This window comes from Lupinus angustifolius, chromosome LG02 (assembly GCF_001865875.1).
Source record: "Lupinus angustifolius cultivar Tanjil chromosome LG02, LupAngTanjil_v1.0, whole genome shotgun sequence".
Classification (NCBI taxonomy): Eukaryota; Viridiplantae; Streptophyta; class Magnoliopsida; order Fabales; family Fabaceae; genus Lupinus; species Lupinus angustifolius.
The window spans coordinates 23,777,844-23,804,437 of NC_032010.1; the positions used below are offsets into that span (position 1 = coordinate 23,777,844).

The 26,594-nt window shown below is 31.5% G+C and overlaps 4 protein-coding genes across 7 annotated transcripts in view; 2 read left to right on the forward strand and 2 right to left on the reverse strand.

The window, feature by feature from the left end:
* LOC109341815 (zinc finger BED domain-containing protein RICESLEEPER 1-like) overlaps positions 1-3,328 on the reverse strand; it is a 5,444-nt gene extending 2,116 nt beyond the window's left edge. Inside the window, exons 1-2 of one of the 3 annotated variants that reach the window (XM_019579787.1) lie at positions 3,209-3,328; positions 29-1,205 (exon numbers count right to left, since the gene is read on the reverse strand). In XM_019579787.1, coding sequence (XP_019435332.1) covers positions 29-1,184 — 1,156 coding nt within the window. In that variant the 5' untranslated portion in view covers positions 1,185-1,205; positions 3,209-3,328. Of the gene's footprint in view, positions 1-28; positions 1,206-3,205 lie in introns of all 3 variants that reach the window. The other 2 variants (XM_019579801.1, XM_019579795.1) reach the window with 2 other exon arrangements.
* On the forward strand, positions 5,299-6,547 carry LOC109329304 (HVA22-like protein f). The gene is made up of 5 exons (XM_019562982.1): positions 5,299-5,469; positions 5,739-5,765; positions 5,906-6,028; positions 6,146-6,398; positions 6,511-6,547. The coding sequence occupies exons 1-5, from the start codon at positions 5,423-5,425 to the stop codon at positions 6,535-6,537; spliced, it is 477 nt and encodes a 158-aa protein (XP_019418527.1). The 5' UTR covers positions 5,299-5,422; the 3' UTR covers positions 6,538-6,547.
* On the forward strand, positions 8,160-9,408 carry LOC109329309 (HVA22-like protein f). Its single transcript, XM_019562988.1, has 5 exons — positions 8,160-8,330; positions 8,600-8,626; positions 8,767-8,889; positions 9,007-9,259; positions 9,372-9,408. Exons 1-5 carry the CDS (start codon positions 8,284-8,286, stop codon positions 9,396-9,398), a joined length of 477 nt encoding a protein of 158 aa, XP_019418533.1. The 5' UTR covers positions 8,160-8,283; the 3' UTR covers positions 9,399-9,408.
* On the reverse strand, positions 12,867-20,860 carry LOC109341834. 2 transcript variants are annotated; one of them, XM_019579809.1, is made up of 3 exons: positions 20,646-20,860; positions 19,590-20,544; positions 12,867-16,209 (listed from the first exon to the last, which is right to left on the reverse strand). In XM_019579809.1, the coding sequence occupies exons 1-3, from the start codon at positions 20,675-20,677 to the stop codon at positions 13,363-13,365; spliced, it is 3,834 nt and encodes a 1,277-aa protein (XP_019435354.1). In that variant the 5' UTR covers positions 20,678-20,860; the 3' UTR covers positions 12,867-13,362. The 2 variants fall into 2 exon arrangements, with proteins under 2 accessions (XP_019435354.1, XP_019435359.1); XM_019579814.1 differs by having other exon boundaries at positions 12,867-16,194; positions 20,646-20,859.

The following is a 26,594-nucleotide window of genomic DNA, read 5'->3' on the forward strand; positions in this document are numbered from 1 at the left end:
GATAAATTAATTGTGTAGCCACTATCATTTTCTTGCAAAAGCATAAAAACATCCCTGAATTCTAAGGCAGCTTCGAGCATTGAATATGTGGAATTCCATTGCAGTGGATTATCTATAGATAAGCACTTTTGACTCGTGATCCCAACCTCTTTAGACATCACATTGAACTTTTCATATACTGTTTGTGAACTTTTAATATAATGAATACTTTCTCGAACCCTGTTGACTATTTCACTCACAGCTTCCAAAGCATGCTGAACAATGACACTAAGAATATTCGAAGCACACCGCATATCAAATAATTGACCATTACAATAAAGAAATCTGTTTTGCGAAAGTCGATCGGTGATTCTTACATTAATGCTATCACTGGTGGAACTATCCAATACGATGGAGAACAACTTGCGATCAATATCCCAATCCATCAGACAACTCATGATATTTTCCAAGAGCATGTCTTCAGTATGCAAAGGATCAATTATGATAAAATTTAGAATCCTCCTCCTTAACAACCATGATTCATCTATGTAATTTGCTGTCAAACATAAATACTCAGAGCCACATATAGCAGTCCACACATCAGCAGCAAGGCTGATTTTCCCAGGCAATTTATCCAACATGTCATTCATCTTTTGTTTCTCCTTCTCATAAATCTCGATGCAGTCAGCCTCAACCCTGTTCAATGTCACAAGCTCAAACAACGGCTGTAGATTTTTTACAAATACTCTGAAACCCACATGCTCAACCATAGCCAATGGATATCCATGAAGAATAATCATGCGGGCGAGATCAAATCGACTCCGCCTTTGATCAAAGTTACTGTTTCCAGTGTCGACAGTTTCTTCTTTCATCTGCTCCTGCTCAAATTTAATATTCACAAGACTAAGGGAATCATCTTTTTTCTGGTCTATATCTAAATTGAAATTAGCAATTGTGACAGTCCCTTCCGTTCGCTTTTCTCTTGCCGTAACGTATTGTGTTATGCCATGGTTAGACCTTCTCTGGCACCTGATTAAATGGTTCCTTAGATGGGATGTTCCACTTGTACTTGATCCACTCAATTTCTTTTTACAATGCCTACAAACAGCTACACATGTATCACCTTTTTTAATCCTGTCAAAATCATTCCATACAACAGATTTCAACCTACTGGATTTGACAATTATAGCATCTGACATGTCCATCGCATGAACCTGGCATAAAAGCATTCCAGTCAAACTCAATTCAAAGACATCATATTTAAGGGCTACAAATACAATGAGAAGCATAGCACCTCTGCACAGTCTACTCTGTACATAAAAACATGCCTGAATGAATATAGTGAAAAACTGTGAAGAGAATTCAAATACAACAACCAAGCCCTTTCCCACTAGGTAGGGTCAGCTATGTAATGAAAATGTAAATTTATTTGTTATAATTAAATTTTATTGAAAGCTGAAGTTTAAGTAATACATTTGCACTAAAAATTAATTAAAAGAGGTAAATAAAAACAAAAAAATACTACAATCATAGCACACTATCCCCTGCTAATAACCCAGCCCGAACAAGCCATGTAAAGAGAATGCAAATGATAAAAACAAATGAGAACAAAACTGTTGTCATAGAAAAGAAAAGGCCCACTTAGGAAGGTCTATATAAGAGAGGAAATGCAAAACAGAAAAGATTGACCAGAATATGAAGCCTTGTCCAACCTGTAATAGTACTTTAACTTAATCTTCTAATAAAAACCTGCCTTTAAATAAGAAAAATAAGCAATCAACATTGTAGTGGTTCAACCAAAAGTTCAAAGGAGAAACACATATATATATAAATATGAAAATGTATGATAAATATAGATAACAATGATAATTTTTATGTTAATTTCTTAAATTTAAAAGGTTCTTGAACCTCAATTTTTTAAAGGAAATAACTATAATAAATATAATGATACTCATGCAATAGGAATAACATTCCAAAACAAGTGAACAGGCAATTTCCTCCAAGGATGCATGAACTCAACACGAGACATGAATACAAGACACAAACACAGGGATACGAAAAAACCTTAAAATTATAGGAAAAATTAATATAAAAGCAAAAAATCCTAAATTAAAAAGGACAAATAATGTTTTAGACATTACCATGAGTCACTGTAAGCATAATAAAATGCTAAGATTTATTTGATTATAGCGATATTTCCACCTAAATGGGTATAAAAATTTAAAAATGTAAATATTAGAGTTGTGAAGTAAAGTTAGGAGTGTCTGTGCTTCTTAGCTAGCCTCCCAAGACCTGTTGTGGGGTTCAAATCTCCACTTTGGCATTTCATAAGGCACATGGCAAACGCGCAGATTGGCAACCCCATTGAAGACCAGTCCAAGGCACGGAACAGTTTTCTGGTTTATAGGGTGGTTCAGTTGTTCAAAACAATGATTTAAACTAACTATCAAAAATTCAAAATAATCAGGATGGGGCTAGGAGATAATAAAACTGAAGAGGCAGAGGCACAGGGACTAGGCTCCTTTTGCCGAAGCTCACAAATTAAGTCAATATGATAATACTATCTAACTATTAATGACAAAATCTATCAATGAATCATCCAATCTATTTAAAAAGTCAAAATCTAGCGATCTTAAATCTATCAATCTAAGATCGCTAGATTCACAAATGATTTGTGGAGGAAAAGGTTCCCTTAACATATGATTAAGTTGGTATACACTATGGAAACATGATTTGGGATGAACCACTCAAATACTATAAAAATAAAAAATCCGCAAAAAGTTAAAAAGTAAATAAGTTACATCATTTCTCAAGATCCTCCAATTACATCAAAGTAATGTAGTCAGAGATTGAGGATAAATATTGAGCTTCAGAAAATAATATCAAAAGCAAACAGAATATATGGTTTTTAAGGTTGAAATAAGTTTCCAATCATTGCAATGCAAACACCACTTGTTCGTATTTTGATTGTAAAACAGAGAAATAAAAGAATACTACTTTGCATGATATTCGGAGTAAAATCCCAACAATGAAGCAAAACTACACCGTTAGAAAATAACAATAAACATCAAAAGGGAAGCTAAGAACCACTGCACATCGTGATCCATAGAAAACTGAAGAAAAAAATGCATAATTTATAGAGAAATTGAGGAAAACCTAATAATGAAATAGCTATGTAGCGCGACCCATAATTTTGACATAATAACATTCCAAATAACAATGGTACCTGTATGAATTGGAAGACGTAGATATTGAATTGGAATGCGTTATTTGGGTAGCGATAGTTCAATTGAAAGAAAGAAAAACGAAACTGTAAACCCTAATAGATACCAACGTAATAATAGAGAATAAGAATAGAGATGAAGAAAGAAGTTACACTCTGCTTCTTATTTTTATTTGAACATTTTTTTATCCAACAAAATTTACTAATGAATTTATTTTCAACTTTGATTTTTTTTATCCAACAAAAACCAACAAGATTTATGGATAAAGATTCAACTCATTTAGTAATATGTACCCAAAAAAAAACATCTTAGTAATATCTAATTCTTGAAATCATTAGTTTTTGTTTTTTTTGTTTTTTTTGGTATTGTGAAATAATTAGTTTTTGAATATGAATTGAACAACATTTTAAATGTACATCAAAATACTATAGATGAAAAAATGTTTAACTAATTATAATTGTTGTTTAAATTACTTGTTTCCTGATTTAAAGTGGTTTATATGAATGATGAATTATACGTCTACATTAAACTCCTATTTATTTTGAATTTTATATCAATGGTAAGGATTTTTTTCTTCTTTATAGTGAATTTAATGTTTTAAACTCATGTACCTATGATGTAAATATTTTTTTCAAGAGCATTAGGATTAACGATTATTTACTTATAAAATCTTGACGTTAAAATATAAATTATGCGATTATCCTTAGAAAAGAAAAAGTAAACCATTCACATAAGTTTTTCTTTTGGGTGGAGCTATTTGCCAACAAGCTTACACTATTCACTATGAATCTTGTGCTCTCTTAGTCAAATTAATGAATATATAAGTCTCTTACATTTGATGACATTAATTAAATGAGAAAGATGTATTTAGTAACACTGTAAAAGTTTTATACATTGTCAATATATCATTTATTTTTAATTACACCATTAACTTTTCAAAAAAAGTAATATAAATGAATTATGAATAATGCATTGATTGCATATAAATTGTTATATCGACATTGCATAAATATTACACTCTAATAATAAAGTAATGAAATGAAAGGTTTTGTATATGGATGGAGTTGTTGTAAGAGCAGCTTTGCAAAATGGGAGAGAGAGATGTGATGACAATGCTGTGGTGCTTGTTGACAAGCAAAGCCAGTCTATTGGGACCAGTGTTTTTGGGTAAGTTCCAAATAAGCTCAAGCAAAAGAAGCATCTCAAAATTCTTACTTTGGCACCACATTGGTTAAGGCTTTGTTTTGTAGTAAGATGTCAGAGGGGGAGAGAAGAGAATGGATGACTTTAGAAAGTTTCTCATTGTTTGGGAGTTGGATGAAGGAGAGGAGAAAAGTTTAGAGTGTTTATCATCTAAAATTCTTCATGTGTCTATTTTTATAGTTCTCTCATGTTGGGGTTTTTCTAAAACAAAAAGTAAAAATACGTAAATATTTTAGTAAAATCATATGATTTTACATTTTTAAAGGGAAAAAATATATTCTAACATTATAATTAGTTTACCCTAATGATCTGAATTTCATATTCACAAACAAGTAAGAGGATAGCTCTCATTCCCCTTCGTTCATAACATTTTGATCACTTTCCTTCTTTTTCTCTTATAACTTCCAAATATTACCCGAAAGAAAGACAAGCTAACCTTAAATTATGTCCTGTAATCCACTCTAACATTGGTATTCGTTAAGTTCTAATAACTATTTCCCAAGATTTATGTGCTTCAAAAAATATTGAGTAGGAGAATAATCTTGGAAACCAACATTGTGTTTGGTTTAGAGAAGAAAAGTTAATGAAAGAAAATAGTATCATTTAATGCAAATATGCTTAAAGAACCTAATACATAAGATAAGGAATATGAGGAATATGGTACCTCACCTATTACATGAATACATATGCACCATCCATTATTACAAAAATCACGTGCAAACCCCAAACTTTTGGTATCCATGTTATACCCTACCTTTATCTTACATATACCTTAGTCCTTATGCTTGTTTCCTCTCCTTAGAGAAAAGAAAACTTTTGGGTCATCCCACAAAAATTCCTTTCTTGTTTCATTAAGCCACTACAATACATTATATCTTATATATATCCTTCAAAATTGAAACCACTTGCATGCATCCACAATAGAACTCAAATTTCTTCATCAAATCTTGCTCCAAATCTTCCTAAAACTTCAATCTTCCCGCAAGAAAAGATCTGCATAACACAGCTTCTGCATCATGGGTGTCCTTGGAGCAATGGCAAGGCATTTGGATACAATAGTAGGGTAAATAAATCTCTCCTCATTTCCTCTTAAAATTGCCCTCATGAGTTTTTTTCATCATACTCCTACACATGCATAGCAATAAGTATCTGCTTAACATAACACTTTTCATACAATACCTTCAAAATCCCATTTCAGAAAGTTCCCTTATAAAAATATATTTGTGAAAATATGTATCCTACAATGTATATATACCCACAAATAATGGACAAGCTATAGGCCTGTAATTTCATGTTTTCTACGTAATAATAGTTAACTTTTCTGTGTACCAGGCCTGGAGTTATGCTTCTTTACCCTCTGTAAGTAAATGTTACAATATTTATATCATTTTAAAGCACCCTACGCTTGCAAAAGCATGCAAATGATCCTATCTACTATATATAATTATATATGATATGAATGTTTAAAATATTTGAATATTTCTGAGTAAATATCATAGGTATGCATCAATGAGGGCAATTGAAAGTCCTTCAACCTTAGATGATCAACAATGGCTAACGTATTGGGTCCTATATTCCTTCACAACCCTCTTCGAGCTTTCATGTTACAAAATCCTACTTTGGTACGTTCATGTAACATAACAGATTAAACTATATACATGTAACTAGACACTCCTCTAGCATTATTTGTTTACTTATTTCTGTGACTAAGAAATGATAATAAACAATAATATATGTAGGTTTCCTATTTGGCCATACATGAAGCTTGTGTTTTGCCTCTGGTTGGTGCTACCAATGTTCAATGGAGCTGCTTATATATATGAGAATTATGTGAGGCAATATATCAAGAATATTGCAAGTTATGGAGGTTCTTCCAATTACCCTGAGGAGTATAAGAAGGTTCTTCAGATGATGACCTTTGATGCAAGGAAAGCAGTTGAACGTTATATTGATAGATATGGCCCTGATGCTTTTGAGAGAGTAGTCAGAGTGGTATGTTATATACAACTATTAACCATATATATATATATTTGCTTCACTATAAGGTTCTTGTGTATATTATATTTCTGTGTGTTTACCATTTGCTTTCACTTTATATGTGTAGGCTGAGAAAGAAGCAAAGAAGCATTGAGCACCAATTTGAAGAAGTTGATATTTGAACATGTTGTAATCAGCACTTGTTTCTGCATATATCATGTAGCATAATTTAAGTTTCAAAACTTCAGTTTGATTAAATGACACAATCTCTGAGATTGATACTTTTACATTTTTTATGTACATTCCACGTTATACTGCAAAGATTTTTATTCAATCATAAAATAATATCCTCTTTCTTCTTCTTCTTCTTCTTTCAGTATAACTATCCCAGAAACTCTTGTTTAATAACTTGGTTCATAATCACTTTCCATTAAGCAGTGTTAGAATCCTCTCCTAGTGATTATTATGCATAAAATATATAATGAATAACCGGGTCATGTGTAAGTTGTGAGATTATTCAATAATATATAATATACAGACACAGACAAAAAAATCAGACAAAGAGGCTCGACTGTGACACTTTGTCTACAACATTTTTATTGGATTTTGATAAAGACAGTAGTTTTATGTTCAACCATGTCTCCAATTACGTCTCTGGCTAATTACAGTTGTTATATCGACATTGCATAAATATTACACTCTAATAATAAAGTAATGAAATGAAAGGTTTTGTATATGGATGGAGTTGTTGTAAGAGCAGCTTTGCAAAATGGGAGAGAGAGATGTGATGACAATGCTGTGGTGCTTGTTGACAAGCAAAGCCAGTCTATTGGGACCAGTGTTTTTGGGTAAGTTCCAAATAAGCTCAAGCAAAAGAAGCATCTCAAAATTCTTACTTTGGCACCACATTGGTTAAGGCTTTGTTTTGTAGTAAGATGTCAGAGGGGGAGAGAAGAGAATGGATGACTTTAGAAAGTTTCTCATTGTTTGGGAGTTGGATGAAGGAGAGGAGAAAAGTTTAGAGTGTTTATCATCTAAAATTCTTCATGTGTCTATTTTTATAGTTCTCTCATGTTGGGGTTTTTCTAAAACAAAAAGTAAAAATACGTAAATATTTTAGTAAAATCATATGATTTTACATTTTTAAAGGGAAAAAATATATTCTAACATTATAATTAGTTTACCCTAATGATCTGAATTTCATATTCACAAACAAGTAAGAGGATAGCTCTCATTCCCCTTCGTTCATAACATTTTGATCACTTTCCTTCTTTTTCTCTTATAACTTCCAAATATTACCCGAAAGAAAGACAAGCTAACCTTAAATTATGTCCTGTAATCCACTCTAACATTGGTATTCGTTAAGTTCTAATAACTATTTCCCAAGATTTATGTGCTTCAAAAAATATTGAGTAGGAGAATAATCTTGGAAACCAACATTGTGTTTGGTTTAGAGAAGAAAAGTTAATGAAAGAAAATAGTATCATTTAATGCAAATATGCTTAAAGAACCTAATACATAAGATAAGGAATATGAGGAATATGGTACCTCACCTATTACATGAATACATATGCACCATCCATTATTACAAAAATCACGTGCAAACCCCAAACTTTTGGTATCCATGTTATACCCTACCTTTATCTTACATATACCTTAGTCCTTATGCTTGTTTCCTCTCCTTAGAGAAAAGAAAACTTTTGGGTCATCCCACAAAAATTCCTTTCTTGTTTCATTAAGCCACTACAATACATTATATCTTATATATATCCTTCAAAATTGAAACCACTTGCATGCATCCACAATAGAACTCAAATTTCTTCATCAAATCTTGCTCCAAATCTTCCTAAAACTTCAATCTTCCCGCAAGAAAAGATCTGCATAACACAGCTTCTGCATCATGGGTGTCCTTGGAGCAATGGCAAGGCATTTGGATACAATAGTAGGGTAAATAAATCTCTCCTCATTTCCTCTTAAAATTGCCCTCATGAGTTTTTTTCATCATACTCCTACACATGCATAGCAATAAGTATCTGCTTAACATAACACTTTTCATACAATACCTTCAAAATCCCATTTCAGAAAGTTCCCTTATAAAAATATATTTGTGAAAATATGTATCCTACAATGTATATATACCCACAAATAATGGACAAGCTATAGGCCTGTAATTTCATGTTTTCTACGTAATAATAGTTAACTTTTCTGTGTACCAGGCCTGGAGTTATGCTTCTTTACCCTCTGTAAGTAAATGTTACAATATTTATATCATTTTAAAGCACCCTACGCTTGCAAAAGCATGCAAATGATCCTATCTACTATATATAATTATATATGATATGAATGTTTAAAATATTTGAATATTTCTGAGTAAATATCATAGGTATGCATCAATGAGGGCAATTGAAAGTCCTTCAACCTTAGATGATCAACAATGGCTAACGTATTGGGTCCTATATTCCTTCACAACCCTCTTCGAGCTTTCATGTTACAAAATCCTACTTTGGTACGTTCATGTAACATAACAGATTAAACTATATACATGTAACTAGACACTCCTCTAGCATTATTTGTTTACTTATTTCTGTGACTAAGAAATGATAATAAACAATAATATATGTAGGTTTCCTATTTGGCCATACATGAAGCTTGTGTTTTGCCTCTGGTTGGTGCTACCAATGTTCAATGGAGCTGCTTATATATATGAGAATTATGTGAGGCAATATATCAAGAATATTGCAAGTTATGGAGGTTCTTCCAATTACCCTGAGGAGTATAAGAAGGTTCTTCAGATGATGACCTTTGATGCAAGGAAAGCAGTTGAACGTTATATTGATAGATATGGCCCTGATGCTTTTGAGAGAGTAGTCAGAGTGGTATGTTATATACAACTATTAACCATATATATATATATTTGCTTCACTATAAGGTTCTTGTGTATATTATATTTCTGTGTGTTTACCATTTGCTTTCACTTTATATGTGTAGGCTGAGAAAGAAGCAAAGAAGCATTGAGCACCAATTTGAAGAAGTTGATATTTGAACATGTTGTAATCAGCACTTGTTTCTGCATATATCATGTAGCATAATTTAAGTTTCAAAACTTCAGTTTGATTAAATGACACAATCTCTGAGATTGATACTTTTACATTTTTTATGTACATTCCACGTTATACTGCAAAGATTTTTATTCAATCATAAAATAATATCCTCTTTCTTCTTCTTCTTCTTCTTTCAGTATAACTATCCCAGAAACTCTTGTTTAATAACTTGGTTCATAATCACTTTCCATTAAGCAGTGTTAGAATCCTCTCCTAGTGATTATTATGCATAAAATATATAATGAATAACCGGGTCATGTGTAAGTTGTGAGATTATTCAATAATATATAATATACAGACACAGACAAAAAAATCAGACAAAGAGGCTCGACTGTGACACTTTGTCTACAACATTTTTATTGGATTTTGATAAAGACAGTAGTTTTATGTTCAACCATGTCTCCAATTACGTCTCTGGCTAATTACAGTGAAGTAAAATTGATAAAGTTATAAATATTTAATTTTTTTAACTAACGTGACATAATATGATAGACCTGAGATAGGGTTTAGAATAGCAAATTGTTGTCCGATAGTTTTATACATCACTACATTGTGTACTATTTGTTCCATTTCCCCATAGAAAGTCACCTACACTTATATCAATAAAGATATAATGTCCAGATATTAGTGTTCAAACTAATTATAATGAGTAAAAATAATAAAAATATTAAAAAGTTAAAAGTTTTATTTGATATGACATTTTAATTAGCATGGAGAACAATTTTTTGTTCATGTCATCATGTCCATCAAAGATGCACAAAAAGTATAGCTTTTTGACAAAACTTGATGTTTACTTCCTTTTGCATTATATTAATGAACAGAAGTAAGCCAGCATTGGAGTAATATATTACAAATTGCTGATTAGAATCCAATGGAATCCGTTTTAATTTAAATAAAATAAAATTCATTTCCAAATGTAATGTCTTGTTTGAAATAGAAATTATAATGAATGACTGAAATTGAATTCATTTGTTTTTAATTTTTTTTTTTTCAAAAACTAGATTACTTCACCGCTTCTATATCTATATATCAATTACCAAAAATAGTTATTTCCTATAATTGATACTTTGTATTTACAGGGGTATATTTGTATTAACATGTTTTTATTTATTTAAAAAATATAAAACAAAAATGTGTATAATAATAAAATAATGTAGAAGAGACTTGCATTTATTGTAACTTTCTCTTCTCTCCATGCACATTTTTTCAAATGTGTTTTTTCATTACTTTCTCTTCTGTCTAGACTTTATCCACACTTTTCAAATTTGTCCATTCATTTGCATGATCTTTCTTTTAATCTACATCTTGGCATGTTTTGGTTTCCACACATGCCAATATAAAAGTTAAACATTTCCTTTGTTATCACTTTTTCAATGAAAAATGCTATGAAAAATACATGTCTAACATTATGCAAGGAAAAGATTTAAAAGTGATATGAACCTCATGTTATTGGAAGGACTAAGCCAAATATATTATTATCTATGAAAAGTTCAAATTTAATCCTATGCTACAAGTAAAACTAATCTCACATGGAAAAACAAATTGATAGCCTAAAAGCATATTATTGTAAGTATAAAAAAAGTTGTAAATCAAACTTGCAATTATTATGCCCAAGTTATTTTTCTTTAAATAAATGCTCGCTTTCTTAGATTTAGTGTGGACACATATATAAATAATAAATGACTTACTTGCCCAACTAGAGGCATGTTAAAATAATAAAATTTAGCATATTCTAATATTTAATAATTTTAAACTTTCTTGGGTTGAAGATTATCTAATTTAAGAGTGACAAAGAATTTGGAGTCAGTTAGTACAATTATTAAAATAGAGTCATTTTCAATTGGATCATCAACTAATGTTAAACTTAATTAGATTCCACGTAAAAATGTGGTTTACATCATTCAATTTTATCATTTTTAATTGCTCAATCTAAATTTAAGTTTATGTTTGCACTTTTTTTACTACAATATAAGCAATACAGAGTGACTTGTGCAAATGCACGGGTATACATCATGGATGGAAGCTAATCAACAATACTTGAAGGTCAGAATTTATGTTATGATCAATATGTGTCCAAATTGTTTATGTCAGAAGGAACAGGTGTTGGAAACCAAGAAAAATCAGGTTATGCAATTGGTAAGGGGGCTAACAAGTTATAAAGATATTAGAATAGTTTCAGACGTTCAATAATCTACATTCACGGATGAATGATTTGCCATAGACTTACTTAAGGATGGTAGAGAATATATTAAAGCTTTAAGAGAAGCCAATGATTGGGTTCTGGATTCTACTAGATGAAATTATTTGTCACCATGTTGTTATCAATCTTTATAAATAAACTAGACCATTATTGAAAAAAAGTATGACAATGCCAATATAATGAAATTCTTTAAGATCAAAGAAATGTTTCTAATAATCCAAAGTACCAATAATTACATTTTAATTGCGGTTCTCATATGTCTTTAACATTTTTATAATAATATACAACTTTTTTTAACATTTGTAATATTGGTGCTTATTGATGAATAATTACAAAATCTAACTTTGTTAGAAATTGAGAAACTACTTCAACGAAATCGTATAAGTTTGAAAGACTATCATCCAATATCATACACAAATGAATTATCACAAATCAATTGAGAAAATGACTAATATATGACAGACTTAATTACAATACAACTAATTAAATGAAAACATAAGTCTTCTTTTCCAATCTCTCTGAGGTAATCCATTTGCTTACCTATCTAAGTATAAAATTAGTATTATTTGTTAATCTATATGTAGTCTTAACATGAAATTTTACAAATTCATATGACATATTGTAGAGCAATCTAAACTATTTCGTACTATTATCCAAACTGTAAATCATCAATAAGATCGAATGTTTTTCTTATATGGTTATGGAGGAATTGGTAAAATCTATATATGTAGAACTCTAACATGCATTGAGATCTCAAAAATATATTGTATTAATTGTTGCTTCAAGTGGTATAACTTCTTTATTATTGTCAGGGTAGAACAAACACATTCTATATTCTAAATACATGTACCAAGTCTTGAGAAGTATATTTGCAACATTCATCAAGGTTTTGTATTTGCCGACTTATTGAAACAAACAAAGCTAATTATATAGGATGAAACACATAAGTTTTGAGGCACTTGATAGAAAATATTGATACATGACAAAGATGGTAAACTACTAAAGACAACAACAAATATAATTTATAAAGTAGTTTTCTAGAATCTTTAAAAAAATTATTAACAAATTATGTTATCATTCTTTAATTAAATTCATGTAACACACATCATCACCTGTGCGAATGCACGGGTATCCTCCTAGTAAGAGGAGAAAGCAAACTACAAATGACTCTTTTTTTAACTTTTTTTAGTGAGTTTCAGATTAATGTGGAGAAATAAAAAAAGGTAATCAACATAATAAAGCCATATTTATGTAGGTACTTTATCCAATATAGGTTTTATTGAGCAAGTTAAGCAGTATTTATGAGATAGAGATGAACTGTCCCATATTCTAAACCCTATCTTTCCATAGTCATTGAACAGATGCCATGTAGAGAATACCTGCTTGACATTAAAACAGATATCTCAAGCATCAACTTGGGTAATAAAATTGAGAGCTGGATGATCACTTTTTGCACCAGATACCTGGCAATATTGATACATTGGCAATTCTGTTATTTTCACAAAAGGATTACTATGAAGGGGGAAGTCAGATATGATAAAATGATATGGCTCACAACTGAAGTCTGTATATTTTTGTCAATTTTCTCCGAATTTAGATCCTATCACAGTCAGTACTCAGTAGTTGCAAATGGTAATATAGCAGAATGGATAGCTCTTTTATTATCCTGATCCATAATTTAAGAGAATCTTAGGATGTGTCTATCTCCAGGACCTGATTTTACTGCTCCATGCAGTTTAAAAGAACCAGCAGCGGGATAACTTGTAGGATGTAGATTTTGCGCCTCATTCTGGCAACGTCTACTTCTTGCACTATCCACTTGTGGATCAAGTTCAACCTCTCTTCTGTTTCGCTGCAATTCTGCACCTGAGTTTTCCACAGTCACCCTAGTTTTAGGGCTCAAGTTTTCTTGCATTTCTATATTTGGTAACTTGATAGGTTTTCTGGAATCATCAAAATTGATTGCTGGCCTCTTCCTGGTATTTGTGCATGGGTGACGATGGTCTTCGGTGATTATATTATCTAACTTCATTCTGTCAATGAACTTGGTTGTATTCCTACAACCATTGTTTATAGTCGAGGGTGTAACTGGAGCATGCCGAGGTTGACCAATTGGTGTTGGACAAAGAGGGGTCTTTATGGGACCCAGAGAACTCAGAGGAGTATAAGGATGGAGAACTTCTGTTGAATGATTCTCAGGTGGCGAAGTAAAATTATTTCCCCAAAAATTTCGAGGAAAACTTTGACAACTTGCACCAGAAGCTTGCTGAGTAAAGGTAACTGGCACCCTCCTTTCATCGGTTGAGCTTGACAACCACGATTGTGAACTTCTATAGGGCCTCTGAAACCATGATGTTTTGGCTTGATCATGAACAGAAGGCTGCAAGAAAGGAAATTCAAAGGCTGATTTCATAACATGAGGATTGTTGTTCCTGTCATTCAGCTCGCCATTGCTTAAACATGTCAGCTGACTAAAATTGCCATCAGTAGTTAGTACTTGTGACCTAGGGCTGAATCCTAGAGTTTTAGCTCCAGGTATAGATTGCTCTTCAAAGTAATCAGGTGCCCTCTTAAATATTGCACATGAAGTAGGTTCTTGTGTAGTAGAGTGGGAATAAGAACAGGCATTTCTACTGATGGCAATACTTCCATTTTGAGGTATACGATAAGGAAATTCAGAGTTTGGCCCATTAATCGGTAAGGTGCTTTGTGATGCCTGATGGTTTTGACTATTTCCTGACAGCAATACATTTTCAGTTGAGACCCGTAATGGCGAACCAGATACCGGATCCTGCTTAGAACACCCTCCAAATGAAGAATTTTCTATAGCAGCATATTTAGAGTAATGCATTTTTCTGGAATCCTCATCAGCCCTAACATATCCCACATATTCTTGGATCTCTTTGCTGCTCCTACCAATTGGAACATCCTTACCCATCAACCTCACTGTTGGTTGGCTGGAACTTGGTGAGATATGATCTGAACTTTCTTTCCGAGAAATGGTCCCGATTCCCTTGGGATTCTGAATCTGATCACTTTGAATCTGTTCAATGTATGTGTTTCTCATTAGGTTCAACTCCGAATTGAGTGGGTGGACATAGCGACTAGAACACATATCAGAATTAGGCAGGTGGATATCTTCTCTCTCCTTGCATTGTAAGGTAGTAACAGCTAACCTAGCTGGATAATGTGGAAGTTGATTTCCACCATCTTTTGGAAATGTCTTCTGAACAACATGCCTCTCCTTAATGCTTAAATTTTCCAGGCTTCTTCGGTTCAAAAGGTCATTAATGGGTAAGCCACTTGAAGAACCTAGTGAAGTACTTGGTGTCTCTGGCTGGTTCATCCCTAATTTTCCACTTGAACTGAAGTTGATTAGCTCACCTTGAGAATTGAGTGGCAAACCAAAAAAGTTCGGATCCAAACAGTTAGGTCTTACACTTCCCTTCCCCCAGCCTGTAAAGGGGAATGAGTTATCAATCACATCTGCAGTAAACATATGGGTTAACTGTCTTTCACCCAAAGCCTGACCACGATTATCATTATCTCCATAAGTTCGCAATGGAAATTCTGGTCTCTCATTTGCTTGATCATATGAAGCAGAATAAGATGAGGACTCCAGAAATGACCTTGTATTTGCAGCAGCCTGAAAAGTTGTATTCTCCAAACTATCAATGAACTTTCCAATGGAACTGAAAGATCCAGATTCACACTCATCAGTATTAACACAAGACACCTGCACATCTTCTGCTGTAGAAGGTCTAGAAATGTCAGCATATGGAGAACAATTTGGTGTAGATGTGTTGCTTTCATCAAACAGATGTAAATTATCATTGTCACAAAACGCCACCTTAGTTAATGATTCGGAATTATCTTCAGAGTGCTTTGATTCCTCTTGATTGATACATGGCTTCAAGGAATCTTGAATACTAACTTGTTCCAGAGTATGATAAAACTGCTTACGTTCAACTATAGGGCAAGCATCCTTTCTCTTTTTTATATTAATGGCAATGTGGTCATAATTTCTGTTTCCCTCCAAGCTTGTAGTTTCTTCATCACTTCCAGACCACTGCTCCTTTACTATTGAAGCAGCCAGCAAATCTGAAGATTCATTGAACATGGTTTCAAATGAAACTCTCTTTTTTGGACCAAGTGGATCCTCTTTACCAGCAAATCTCACATGTCTGTCTGATGTTGGCACCAGATCATCCCAATCACTTTCTTCAGCACCATCTTCACTATAACAGCCACTTGATGTATTTCCAGAAACTTGTTTTAAGTGATTCTTAAGAATGCCATGAGCAGGAGATACTTCTTTTAGTTGCTCTCCAACTGAGCCACAGTCTTCATCTTTTTGCTTCTGTTCTTCAAATAAGATCTTTGAACCCAATTTCTTTTTATGGATAGAAGAATCAATATCGTGAAGTGCAACCACTTTATTGCCAGCGATACCTTTCAGTTTTCTAAAACTATATACTGGAGATTGCACCTTGGACTTATAAACATCTTCCTGAGATAGACAAGATTGACACAAAATTATGAATGTTCTATTAGCACACAATCTCAATGAGTTGACCAAGCTTTAGGTTATGCAATAACTCAAGTTTTGGGAGAAAAAGCAATTCACTGTATCTCCAATTCGTTTTTTATGAAAACATAAATGTAATAACCCCAACGAATTAAAAGCATGATATGAATGGCTAACAAACTACATGCAATTTTTGTTATTAGTGCAAAGTTAATGCAATACCAAATTTAGGAATGAAAGATGAAAATGTGAGCCCATCAACAGTTTGGCAATTGCCATTCTTTAAATTTGGTATGACAGTAACTTGAAATTTATAACAAAATATAAGATGCTAAGTGCACGAGACGCCCAACTAGTGAGGTATGGGGGAGAATAGATGTACGCAACCTTAGCGGAGAGATTATTTCAAGGATTTGAACCAATAACCTCCAGGTCACAAGGCAAACAACCTTACCGTTGTGCTGAGGCTCCCCCTCTAACTAATAGGAAAAAAAAGATCCCTAGAAAGTATATTATATTACAATATCACTCTCAGACAGTCAAACGAAAATATATTCCTTAAAAATATTAAAACAGCATTCTTGAATTTAATAATTACCAGAGAAGAGGCAAACATTGAAATCTATATATGTATATATCAAAAAATGCATAGCTTATATTATATACTAACTTAACCAAAAAATACACTTAGCATAAAACTTTCTTATTAGTAGTATAAAAAGTTGTTAATTAATAAACAAGAGCATTATATATACTTATATAATTTTGTATAAATATTACTGTTAAAACTTCAACATCTAAATGAAAGCTTACACTCAAAATAATTATACATCTAACTTGATGGGGAGTAATAACTATGTATGGAACAGTATATAACAGCCAGCACGAAGCATGAGAGATTCAAAATCTTATTCACACATTTTAAAAGCTAACAAATCTTCAAAATAATTAGGGGGGATTATATATTCCTAAAATTCATTTTACTTAATAAATAGAAAGTCAGATGAGCTTACACAATTTGGAAAAACTATTATTTTGCAAATATCTAGTATTTGTACCTGAAGGCTTGTGCTTAAAATAATTATACAGATTAAACGAAAATAATCATACAGATATTAAAGAAGTTATAAACAGATACACTTTTAGGACGAAAAAAGGATATCCAGATTAGTGTCATCTATGTTCTAACAACTAATTTTCTACGTGGTAAAATAACCAAAAATTGTAATGACAACCCTATATCTTTAGCCACAAATAATCTAGGGAATCTTTTGTTTGAAGAAGTTAGATGGTGTTCTTTGTAAATTTAATACCACAGTAAAAAATGTACTTTTATAACAATATGAAGATTTTTATCAATTGTTTATACGGAATATATGCCAAAATAATAATGGATATATGTAACAAATACTGCCATGATACACAATTATTATGGCTGTTAAAACAATAACTATAAAATATATATCTTAGTTCAAGAACATATGAGTCAATCCGTTAGGTGCGGAAAATCCTGAAGGCATATATTTAAATGAGAAAATTTAGAGCAAATCGTTTAAAAAAAGCTAGTGAGACAGTAAGTAATACTTTTCTATCAGTAAATTTTACTACAAGAAAAGGGATAGACAGTGGCAAACTAATGAACCATGATGCTTAAACACTTTCTTAATAAATTTGAGGCTTTCATGATGCATGCCGCACATTTAAAATTGGCATTCACATAAAATACAACTCTCATGAAATTGTATAATGTGTTCATGTATCCCTTCCAAAATGATGTGGCTACTGTAGAATCTCAGTGCCGTAACATTCATCTAATTTCATCAACAAAAAACATTGAGGGCAGAGAATAAAAATATTAATATTATAAAATCACCAGTTAGATATATGACATTGTTGGAAAATAATGTATTACCTAAGATTGGTCTAGAAAAGTTAAAATTTAAAACAATAAAGAGAATACTACAGTCTGCAGGTGCCATTACTTTAAAAAATAAGCAGAGTCAAGTTTTAAATTTCACTTCAGTAATGTTTTTACCTTAATTAAATATCTGGGATACTGTTAGCAGCAATATCATCCCGAATCAAACTATATCTCTCTCTTGTCACTTACTCTCCATCTTTTATCTTTCTACACGCATCTCAAAAAATCCATCTAAAATTAAAATATAACTAAAAATTATTAGGTGATAGTTCTAAAAATAACAATACTCGTCAAATTAAGGTTATATTTGACAATCTCCACTGTCAAATTTCAGCCAGCACAACTTCACAAATCACAACCATGTATTGGGTTGAATTACCCTTATACTTACTTCAACTCTTCAAGTAATGAAAGTAGTCCTATAAAAAAAGAATTGATATTATTTTGGGTCTTCTCTTTCCCGTGACACTACACACACTCTTGGGTTAGGTTGAGAACTTGAGATATATAAAATATCTGCTCACACATGTAAAAAAGATGGGGTCACTTGGCTTTTGACAGATACTTAGAAGTAAATGTCACCACAGACTCAGAATAAGATCAGAAGCCCCTCACACAAAAACGGAAAGTCTAAAACCATCATACCATATATACTACCACCCCAACTTCCCTCTTCACTACGCCCATGCGATAATGATCTACATCAACCCAAGCTGGAGAATTCTTCCATCAGGAATTTGCATCTTATATATACCAGCATTCATTTTGAATAGGAATCACCATGCCATATCAACTTCTGACATACCCAATAAATGATCAAAATCTGAACCTCCACTTACAAATCCCCCACTAGCCAAAAACATATCCACAAAGTCCGAAAATCTAGCCCCAGAGGAGGTGAGAGTCTGTTGATCTACCCATGGCCCCCCATATAATAATTCCCCCAAAACTATTAGTCAATAGTGACGGGGCAGCAAAAACCCCTAATCATTAGCCCCAGCTCTTCTAGCTCTACCTCGTAATCCCATGAGTGGCCCCTTCAATAGCTATGGTACTTCTCCTGATTATACTTCTTCTATTATATCAACAATATTCTCTCAATATTTTTTTTACTCTTTTTCCCAACTTTTACTTGCCCCGTATTTCTCTCGAACACTAAACAAAGCTACCATCACTTTCGTCCACAAATCTATGTGTGTGACTCAGTTGCTTATCTAATCAGCATTTTTCAGCAGTAATCTTATGCAGAAAAGGCAACACCTATAGATAGTTAGGAAAGTTATAATCCCATGGCATAAGCAACAACATCAGCATAAAATCTACAGTACTATGTATTATTTTATGCTAAAAATCAATGAAATATAACCTCAATTGCCATGAATTAGCTTTAAAAACATGAAAACAAGCTTGACATAAGAGAAATTAACTTATATTTTATGAGACATGAACCACATACCTTGTTCTTATGACTAAGCTCATCGTTGAAGAAACTCTTGCTTTTCTTCATCTTCTTCCTTTTCTTCTTGTTCCGGTTGTTGATGTACGCACCAGCAGCACTACCGCAGTGCTTCCCCACCTTGCTTTTCTTCTTTGTCTGTTTCTTCTTCATACTCTTGCCCGTGCTTTTCTTGCTTTTTATTACCGAAACGACAGCGTCAGAAACAGCAAAATCAGAAGGTTCTCCACTTGAATCCTCACTATTATCTTCCCCCGCCTCAATCCCTTTACTTTTAGTGGCTTGGATCGGCGGCGCAACCGTTAGAATCTCAGCGATGGAGCGCTTCTTAGGTGCCTTGGATTTAGAGGTTCTCTTCATCATCTGACGCCGTTCATCTCTAACGGCGCGGGCGAGGCAGCTATCAATATGTGCGTTCACCGCCGTCACAGTAGCGGCGTTAAAATCACGACAAACGGGACAAACCATCTCTAATTTCTCATCATCATCTTCATCATGAGCACCGCCACCTCCACCACCTCCTCCTCCGCGGTTAGATCTAAGCGCCTCAAGTCGGCGAGAAAGAGAGTTAAACTTAGTAACCGTAACAGACACATCGTTAGTATCACTATTCTCTTCGTTTTCCTCCTGAACTCTAAAGATCTCAGCGATGGAACGCTTCTTAAGCGGTTTAGACTTGGATTTGGAACCGGTTTGAGCGAGGCAAGAATCGATGTGTGCGTTAACAGCGGTAAGAGTAGCAGCGTTAAATTGACGACAAACTGGACACAGCATCTCGAATTTATCATCATCTTTGGTTGAAGTTGAAGGAGATTTATCCGATTGGTGCTGAATTAGGTTTGATTTGGTGAACGGTGGAAGAGAAGAGTGAAGGTCGGTGGTAGTTAGGTTAGAGGACGTAGCGAAGGGCCAAGAGTTGAAGACATCGATGGATCTCATCTTGTAAGTGTAGTCTCTGCAATAGAAAATCAAAATAAGTAAGAATATGAATAGTAAGTAATACATATATATATATATATATAGAGAGAGAGAGAGAGAGAGAGAATAGAAGAGTACCTTATGGAGAATCCGTTTGACGTAGAAGACATGATCAAGATGAGAAGAATGGAGGAGTTAGAGAAGAGAGAGTATGAAGATGAAGAAGAGAGAGAGAGAGAAGAGTGTTGGTGTTGGTGTTGTGGTGTGTGTGTGTTGCATTGCTTTTCCCTAATTTATGACTGAAAAGGATGTATCAATGAATGAGTGAGTGAGTGTGAGACTCTCTCTCTCTCTCTCACAAAGACACCGATACAAAATCATAAAATATTGCTGCTAATATTCTAACCATACACATTGTCATTACTTAATTCTTAATTAGTAAACAAAATCATCTATACTGTAATCATTTTTAAATATATTCATTTTTTAAATATATAATACAAATAAGTCAGGATGATATAATATAATAAGCGTCCATAAATTTCTACACTTATGTTTCCTTTGGTCAGAGGAAATATGGGGGAGAAAGTGAAATGAGCGAAATAGACGAGAAATAAAGTAGATTTTAGTGTTGTTTAGTGACATAGATAAAGAAGAAAAAGAATTTGGTTTTTCTTCACTCACTCTTACATGGATAATGATGTGTTATAACAAATTATATCTCAAACTATGTATTGTATCACTAAAAAAATTTATATCAATTAAAAAATTAAGTATTTATTTTTTTTATTTTTTTACTTCAAAATCATTGGTCCATGACATGGTGTGGATACAATTTGAAACAATAGATTTTATTTCATATTCCCTCCCATTTTCTCCTCACTTTGAAGGAAAAAAGAAATTTCTTTGGCCCCATGTCAATTTCATTATCTCCCCTTAAGCTCTTTCCTAAACCAAATGAGAAAAATATATCATTTCTTTCCAAGGTCTTTCCTCTCATTCTTTCTCTCTCCTATTTCTACTCTTCCAAGGAAAGGCTACATATATATCACTCTCCATTTATTAATATAAAATATATATTTTATTAAATCATTTCTAGTCATTCTTACTTATGATAAAAAAAATAGTTAATGATATTATCTTTCTAAAGTGACAACTGAAAAACTTGACAAATGTTAATGTGATAATTAGAATTAGGAGTGAGTGTGGGTACGGATGAGACGAGATAAGGCTTACCCTTTATTCAATCCTAAATGTTGCTTGAGTCTTTTTTTGAACCTGGATTAGTATTATACCCGAAGCTAACCCAACCCTAAATATCAAATGAGTCAGCCTTTAAAGTTGAATTTGACCATAGATTCGACTAAATATAATGCATACTCATTTTAGATAAAGTTTTGATAATATTACTTATTATTACAAATGTGTAATTTGACATATAAAATGATATATGTATATATGCACGTATGTGTAGATATATTATTAATCATATATACATGATTAAATTTTTTTAGAGAATCAGTAATAATTTCGACCAAAGAAGTGTTATTACTCTTTACCCAATTAAATAGAAACACATACAAACACAAACATGATGAATGTGTAATCATAGAACGGGCAAGTCGGGTCATGATCAGTCTTTACCTATCCCTAAATATTAAACGAGTCTAATTTTTGAACCTGAACTCGGCCTTAGACCCGATCCTATTCAGACTCAATCATGATCGAACCACATTGGGTAAGCGAGTCGGGTATGATTGTGCTCACCCATAATTAGAATGTTAGTTAATGAAATATTTATTATATGAGTTATATCTATATACTATTGGTTAAAGATTTATACATATTTAATGCATTATTCATCATTTAATTATATTACTCATTTTGAATAGTCAATTATAATTTGAAATAACTAGTAGATGAGCTTATAGTATATAAAATTATTACATTATGGATACATACATTTTTTATTATAATATTGTTGTAGTGTATACTTATTTATTTAAGAGAATGGTAAGATAAATTATATCTCAAAATCATTAAGATTATGACATATATTTTAGTTTTTAGAAATAATTTTTTTGTAGAAAATGATTAAATATGATACATATTATAATTTTAATGACCCAATGTGATAACTTATCTATACGATATATAAAGTCAGAACTTGAAATAACTACCACATTAATTCTATTTTTCTATTTTACCCTTAATATTTTTTATTTATAAAGTAAAACCATATAATCCTAGACAACTATAATTAATATATCTCACTTTAAGTTGTATATTATAATAAATACAAAAATTATAACATGAAATACATTCAACAAAAAACATCTAACTCTCTAAAATAAAAATACAAAATTAATACTTAATATTATAAAATAAGAATACGGATCAGCAAACACAAATTGTCTATCAACACGCTACTCTCCTTTAATACGAGGATATACTTTATTTTCTTTACTTAATTAGTTTATCTTTATTCTTTTTCCTTTACATGTAATTGTAATAATGTGTTGCCCACGCTGGTGTAGTAGAGTATACGCATTTCAAAAGAAACAAAGATTGTGATGTAAGGCCACAAACACACCATATGCCCACGCGTCCCGCTTCAATGCACCTTTTCTTTTGAAGTACCATCAGCTGTCCCACTTTTTTGTGTCACATTGTGTCCTAGTCCAATAGAAATATGACGCATATTAAAAAATATAACATAACATTTTTATGTGATTTAGTGAGATATGATTAATTTGAGACATGGAGACAAGAAGATTTCAGGACAAATGTTTTAATTTATTTCAAAATTTAGTCACAACATTGAAAAAGTCAGTATTATTAAGTTCCCTATGAGGCTGTCACCACTCCTTCCTATGACCCTTACTAGCCTTATTATTTTTATGCCGATAAAGAACTAAATCATTACGAAAAAATTTGAATAGAAGATTTGAGAGTCATTTTAAAAATATGTTTTATGGTTATTAAGTCTTTCTTTCCTCTCCGTTGCTATTTAAAAACAAATTCGCAAACATAATCTAAAGGGCTAGTTTAATCATAGCTCTGTAGTAGATTGCCTAGTTTAATTTTTAAAATTTATCTTTTAAATTGCTTAATAGTCTAAAGCTTAAGTATTTTAGTTCAATCATAGCTTTTTAGATCAATGCTTCCTTCCAAACTTCTTAATATGATATTAGTAACTAAATCATGTGTTTCACCTTATTCAATTTTTGGTGTTTGAATGTAATTAAATTGCAATGTCCCATATACACCATAGTTAAGAAATTAGCTACATTGCTGAGTTGTTGCAACACTGTAGCTAAGACCTTTTTTGTTGTAACTTTATCAGCTGTGGAATTGGGCTAGAGAGCTTTTGTTTTGGGGGCAAATTTGGATCAATATTGGGCTGCTAGTTGATAAATAAATAAAAAATATAGGTTATATATTTCGGTTGGATTTGCCCAAAAAGTTTAAAATCTATGCATTGACAGTGTAAAGTTTTTTACATTGTCGGCACATCATCTACCATTGATTTGTAATAATTTTGTGTAAAAGTCAATACTAGCTAATATATGAATGGTGGAGATTTGCTGACAGTGTAAAAAACACTTATACTATCAGTGTATACATATTAAATCCTTTCAAGAATAGTTATAATATACCCAAAAAAAAAAACTAGTACATAATACATTAGTTTTGCATTAACAAAAATGTAGCCGATCTAGAAAGTAGAAATTGCCAAAAACCATACTTTTTACATTGATTTGAGCATATTATCTAAAATTACACCTTTATACATAAGTATAATATTTATGTACTATTAGTATAATGATTTATATGCAATTAATATATCATTTATCATTTATTTGTAATAGCTTTTTGAGTAGTCAGCAATATTTGAAAATGAATGGTGGATGATAAACCGAGAGTGTATAAAACTTTTACACTGTTAGTACATATATTTTTTTCTTATTATATATTATGGAAAATGATATATCATCTTATATAAGAAAAGTGACATGTGTCACAAAATAATACTTTATGTATTAATAGATTTACAAGTAACATATATCATTTTTTATGGCTATGATGATCTATAAGAAGACTTGATTCAATAATATATCATTATTCTTATATATATTATAAAAAAACAACCAAATAGATTAACAAATTAACCAATGCAAGAAGAATTGAACCTATATGGTCCAAGTCATGACCCAAAGATTTTGTCTACCTTTTTGACGAACAAGGTCAAGGACTATAGAGATATGAGAATAGGCTAATTGAATTAAATTATGGTTTCATCTATGACATTATTTAATCTATGCAAACATTTTTTCATCGGCTTATTTACTCAAATTTACTTTTTTTAATATGTTTCTTTTTAATATTTAATACTGTTTGTTCATGGTTTGAGTGGTTTTAAAATAAAATAATAAAAAATAAGGGACCAAAGAATCATGAAAGTTGAGAAAAGAAAAACGTAAAATGTTCTCCACTATCTTGTTGAAAATGGAACTTTTTTCACGTTTGACATACACATAGATTCCCACAAATAATGCTCTAGTGAAAGTTACAATGGAATCAAATTTAAAATTTTCCTAATTTCTTTTGTTATTGTCTTCCAAAGTTCCACTATCTTTGTTTTTATGCCCAAGCTTGGAATGGGGATTGAGATGGAAATATAATCATGTAAATTTAATGTATAATACACTATTAATATAAATATTTTGTCCCAAGAGTAAGCTATATTATTATATAAAATATGAACACTTCACTCTTCTTCCCTTAAAAATTTATATTTTTTAAGTTATGATCTAATATGCAATAACATGTGATTAAAATTACAGTCTAAAAATTTAGAGTTTAGGTCTGACGTAATTATCAGTACAGCAAAATTAGTTAATAATACGACAAGACATAAGTTTGTAATATTGAACATCACAAAAAGCAATGACTCAAAATAACACAAGTGCATGCTGTCAAAGGAAACGACAAAAAGGTGGGATCCATTACCCTAATGTTGACGAATGTTGTTTCCTTCCGCTACTTTCACTTTTCACTTCTGAAGTAGGAATGAAGTTTATATGTCCATGTTAATACAATTAAAAATTGATATTTTCGTTACGAATCTAGGATCTAGAAATAGGATCTGCAATATATGTAAAATATTAAAATAATAAAAAAGATGAAAATGTTAATGTTAATTATAACATTTAAATATATTTAATCAAATAAATTACATATTTCTATATGATTTTACATTTTGAAAATTTTGATTTGTTGTCAATAGTGTTGAAGACTTTTCGCTAAAAATAAGCCACTAGACAGTTATTCGTCCATGTATTTTTTATTCGATTACGCAAATTTTTTTTTTTACAATTTTCATAATTGGAAAAACTTTCTAAGTTGCATTGCTAACTTTAAAAGAAGATAAATAAATTCAGTAAAGAGTATAACTTGTCTTCCACTTTCAATCAACTTATCTTAACGATTATTTATTCCTTTTGAAGAAGCAAATTCAACACTATTATTGTATCAGGTTTATTATTAAAATCACCAAATCAGTTAAACAAAAATCACTTGGATAAAACTTTGCAAACTCAATCAGTTTTGTCATATCAAAACTAGAGAAAAAATCGACTACACTCGAACAAGACATACAAATAAAACAACTGCGTGTTTATTTCAGAGAAACGATCATGGAGTTTCTTAAGTTGCATATCCATAATATTATAAAATAATTCAACACATCAATGATTATTTGTTTTTATGAAACATGTCATTTACAAAATATAAATTTTGGGATTTTAGAGTTATAATCGACAGTGTAATATCTATGTCCTCTCAATTTAAAAGTTTATACAAAGTCAATGCATCATTCATCTTTATTATGATTACTCTTTTGAAGAGTAAATAATGATTAAATATAGATAATGTATGATATAATGACAATATACAGAACTTCGTACACTATTAATATATATTTTTTCTTTATAAATAATATACATATTTTTAAAATATAAATTAATATAATATTTTTATATTATTTTTTGAAATTTGATTTATTAGAAACATGAATTTTTAAGG